Source organism: Adelges cooleyi, unplaced genomic scaffold (assembly GCF_023614345.1).
Source record: "Adelges cooleyi isolate 19-005CV unplaced genomic scaffold, UGA_ACOO_1.1 ACOO_flye_CR_arks_rails_tigmint_CR_PRNA_55, whole genome shotgun sequence".
NCBI lineage: Eukaryota > Metazoa > Arthropoda > Insecta > Hemiptera > Adelgidae > Adelges > Adelges cooleyi.
This window is the reverse complement of record NW_026096241.1, coordinates 39,153-43,570: the sequence shown is the minus strand read 5'-3', so window position 1 is coordinate 43,570 and position 4,418 is coordinate 39,153. Positions and strand designations below refer to the sequence as shown.

General features: G+C 29.6%; 1 protein-coding gene across 3 annotated transcripts; it reads left to right on the top strand.

The window, feature by feature from the left end:
• The first annotated feature begins 1,192 nt into the window (after positions 1 to 1,192).
• LOC126842585 (uncharacterized) lies at positions 1,193 to 4,159 on the top strand. Of its 3 annotated transcripts, XR_007686359.1 has the most exons (6): positions 1,193 to 2,106; positions 2,289 to 2,513; positions 2,974 to 3,103; positions 3,672 to 3,714; positions 3,909 to 3,965; positions 4,056 to 4,110. XR_007686359.1 is itself a non-coding variant. In XM_050579626.1 (5 exons), the coding sequence occupies exons 1-4, from the start codon at positions 1,217 to 1,219 to the stop codon at positions 3,698 to 3,700; spliced, it is 1,212 nt and encodes a 403-aa protein (XP_050435583.1). In that variant the 5' UTR covers positions 1,193 to 1,216; the 3' UTR covers positions 3,701 to 3,714; positions 4,056 to 4,159. The 3 variants fall into 3 exon arrangements, 2 of the variants coding, with proteins under 2 accessions (XP_050435583.1, XP_050435582.1); XM_050579626.1 differs by lacking the exon at positions 3,909 to 3,965 and having other exon boundaries at positions 2,974 to 3,041; positions 4,056 to 4,159; XM_050579625.1 differs by lacking the exon at positions 3,909 to 3,965 and having other exon boundaries at positions 4,056 to 4,159.
• Positions 4,160 to 4,418: the final 259 nt, after the last annotated feature.

Genomic DNA, 4,418 nt, shown 5'->3' with positions numbered 1-4,418 from the left:
TATTTTTTACTTTTTGACTACATCATCAGATGTTTCAATTGTATTTATATTAGCATTGATTACATTTATTCCAATAAATGTAAATGTAATTAAATAAGTTGAATGCAAATTTATTTCATAAACATAAAAATTGATAATACATAATTAAATGCAATTATATATATTATATTATTTGCATTGATCAACAAATGTACATTAAAAAATGAATTTTTTATTTGAATATTCATTTGATAATAATGTAAGACTACAGGTATACAGTCTCAAACTTTTTAAAATACCATTTTTCTACAATAAAAAAATACTGCGGGATGCTTGGGGGTGTTGTCAATAATTTTTTATCAAAGTTACAGAGGGTTAAAGTTAAAATTGAATAATTATCAAATTGAGTTTTGTTTTTTCCTGATTTTTAGGGCGAAGAATTGATATTTTTTTAACATTTGAAGCATTGAAGTCACATACTTGTAATACATTTGCCTTGTTAATGAAAACTAGTGTGAATAAATAAATATTTGGCTCAGTGTAATGTCAAATAATTTTGTATTTTCAGAATGTTCAATGTATAAAATCGTTACCCTTGAATTTTATTTTTTTGCATTTGTGTGAGCACTTGATAATGTAACTTGATATATGTATATAAAAAATTGAAGGTTATCAAAAACTATAGATTGACAATATTGTTATAATTCCTGTAGATCTGTGATCTCCCTCTTCCCCCCAAATTTCCCCAACCCACTGTACTGGCTATTTTATTTCTTGTATTTCAAGAAAACGGTTTTTAAAACATATGTCATTTGGTTGTGTATTTGATTTGAGTGTTTGAACTATTCGCTTGCACATTACTACTTTACATTTACACACATTTTAGCGAATACCTATTTTGTATATTCGTATTTAAATATTTTTAATGTGTTTTTACAAAAACAATATTGTATAGTTTTAGCAATGTTGCCTTTATTGACTTAAATCGTCGTAATGCTTAAGTTACTTGCAAATGTTCAACTAGTAAAACACGATATTTTATTAATATTTTTATTGGTTTTTATAAAATGCTGACTTAAGGGAAACACAATATCTGTGATTTTAAACCAACAGCTGTGTTAACACCATATATGTTCATAAATGTTCTGTAGACATTACATGTTGAATCGACAAACACAAATATTTCAGTATATTTTAAGCTCTAGCAAAAATATAACGTCACTGAAACAATAACAGTATGATTAGTAATTTTAGTTTGATTCTATTGTGTCTTTCCGGCGGCTATTGCATATCGTCTAAGTTTGACAATTTAGATTTGAATGAACTAAAAGACATTTATAACCGCCAAAACCCAACTAAGGAATGGAACGAAGCTATGAACCAGCAAATATTTTACGGCGTTATCGACAGTACTAAAACTCCTGTTGACGTTAAGGACGCTGTAGACTATTTTATGCAAATTGTTGACGACAGTACTGTGGAGGAATTTGAATCGATCCGCAGCATAATCAAATCAGCTTATCAATGTACTTTAATGAGGTACGCTAGCATAACCGCTTATTTAATATTTCAGGAGCTGTGGGAGCACAAATGCAACTTCAACTGGGCCTTAAATCATATGAAACTAAATTTTTCGAATTTCGATATTAATACATTACATAAAAATGGACATTTTAAAAAAATATATGATTCGATACAGTGGGTCAGGAATATAATAGACTTTGACATTAAACTAGAAATAGGCGTCCATAAAATATTAGCAGTTCACCAATTCGATAGTAAGCCAAAGCAGGATCTTCACAAATTATGGGCAGGATTCATCGAGAAGAATATCGGTTTTAAAATCAATTACAAAATCTATACTGAAGTGATAAAAACGCGGTTTACAAACCAATATAACATACCGTTTATCGACGCTCTTAACGAACTCGCCTGTGTTCTAAATGAGGTGATTCAATTGTTGGACAGTTTCAACGAAAACAAGTGTGTACCACACGACAGCAATTTTGTAAAGAACTTCGAATCCCTAACAACAGGAGTCCGCGGAGATTTCATGGGGCTTCTAGTGCATTTTGATGAAATGAAGACCAAAGAGGCCACCTATGATGGGCAACATCTACAACACAAGTATTAAAAATACTTTTCTAATTTTGTCTTTCAAGTTACATGCATCTTGTATTTTGTAACTTTAAACTTAATCTTAAGGTTCAAAATACAAAATACATGGTACATTATATTTTGTGTCTCTCAAATATCCACCTCGTGATCTGAATGGTATGTATTTTGTACATTTTGTTTCTATTGTTTAGTCGAGAAAGTACCGTACCTGTGCAATACTTGGAGGGAAGAGACCTTAATTCGGAATTGTACAGAGATTTTACAAAATCGATTCCGGGAAAACAGCCAGCGTATTCCGATATTAGGGCTTCGGGTTGCTTCGTAGAAAATTTGGAATTTGAGATTTCTGGTTTTAAAACGGATTTTGAAAATACTACCGAAGCAACGCACATTTATGGCTTTAACAGCTATGGACGGTATGATATAAAATATTATTATATAAATGATGAATTTAAATAACTTCCCGGGAAGTAGAATGAATTAGTCGAGATACTTTTCGAACGGTGGATTGGAAGAGAATGGGGAGAGTCTAGAAGGGCAAACACGAGATAGATGGATTTGGGTACATTGGTTGCATTTTTTCAAATCCACTTTAACTTTTTAAAACCATCGCTGTTGTTTAGGCTACTTTGAAGATTTTCTCTTTTTGGTTTGGTACCATGACTCGATTAGGAAGACTCTTGATATGTTCACTTGACTTTCATACATGGCCTACGTGGCCTTAATAATAATATTATTTCAAAGTGTGACTATAATTAAATTTTACAATATTGTAAAATTACTTAGACAAATAATTTGTTTAAATAGAAAACTATAAAACTGTAAATACTTTAAGAGACGCTCTATCATAAAGTGTTTATTATTATTATATTTTAGCGCATCCGAAATTAAAATGAAACTTGTAGAAAACACCTATTATGAAGAAAAAAAGAAGGAAAGAATAGGTATGATATTGTTTCGCGATAAAGATAAACCGTTCAATGATCTCCCTGAAAGCTCCGCCCATGTAAGTATAATTAATAGTATTCAAATTAAGTAGGAATGTAACAGAGTAAGCATGTCTGTTAACAAAGAATGAGAATACAGAAGTATGAAGTATACAGAAAATGTACAATAAATTACCTTTGCAACCTATTTTTTTCCTTAATCATTTTCCCAAATAAACTCAACGCAGTTAGAGAACGGTATGTCTTGTAGAGTTAAGACCCTTCAAACTCTTTTAAATAAACCTAACCTACTCCAATCTATCATTAGTGGCTTCTTCAAGGTTTAAGGTTTTCTTACATTTTTTTTCCTTTAAGCTCGCTTAGTGAAAATATGTTTAAAAGCATCAATTAAAGTGTCTATGTACAAGTTAAGAGTTAATCAATTGCATTGCAATGATTACAAGTTAAATATTTCATGATTTTCATTCCTTTAAAGTACTTTTTTTGATTTACATAGCATTATTTTAATAAAATGTAACGTGAAAATAATAAGAAAAGTAGCTAATAAAATATATTCGGTTTTTACCAGGAACAACCAAAAACCAAACTCATATCCATTTTTATAACACTTTATGTATGTTTTTTCAGACTATTCTAGACAACATACCTACGTGTAAAATAAATTAACAAGGTATGTTACTTATAACTTATTTTTCTTGAAATGTTTTCAAAATAACCTTAACAACGGTATAATGTTTATCTTGTAGAGTTTAGACCCTTTAAACCCTTTTAAATAAACCTAACCTGCCCTAATCTATCTTTAGTGGCTTCTTAAAGGCTTAAACTTTTAATACTTTTGTTTATCCATAAACTGGTGCATGTTAGTGTTGCAAAAATAGTAAGCTACAGGAAAGTTCTGCAGTAATTAAAATAATAATAAAGGTTGGTAGTAAAATATAAGTATAGTTTTTACCAGGAACAACCAAAAACCAAACTCATATCCATTTATAACAATTTTTGTACTTTTTTCAGACTCCAAAGACCAACACGGAGAAACTAGAATCTGATATCAAAAATTTACAATAACATGTCTCAAATATTAATCGAATATATTATAATCTAATGTTAAAATTACAGAAATTATTGTACAATAAATGAATGGGATTTTATTTTCTTTAAATAGTTTTCCAAAATAACCTTAACAACGGTTGTCTGTTAATTTAGTTTAGACCCTTTAAAGTTTAAAACTATTGAAGCAAATCTAACCCGACATACCCTATATTTTTTTACTTTTTAAGAGCTAGATATTTTTATCAATAAAATCGTATTGTGCAAAGCATTTGGCATTGATTTTAAGTCGTTTTCAAATGTATTGCTATTTCCAAAACAGCAATT

Excerpts from the sequence above, each read along its gene's own strand:
- LOC126842585 (XM_050579625.1), top strand. The coding sequence starts at position 1,217 with ATGATTAGTAATTTTAGTTTGATTCTATTGTGTCTTTCCGGCGGCTAT. Across the intron at positions 2,107-2,288 it reads GGGCAACATCTACAACACAA|TCGAGAAAGTACCGTACCTG; the intron begins GTATTAAAAATA and ends TCTATTGTTTAG. Across the intron at positions 3,104-3,671 it reads TCCCTGAAAGCTCCGCCCAT|ACTATTCTAGACAACATACC; the intron begins GTAAGTATAATT and ends ATGTTTTTTCAG.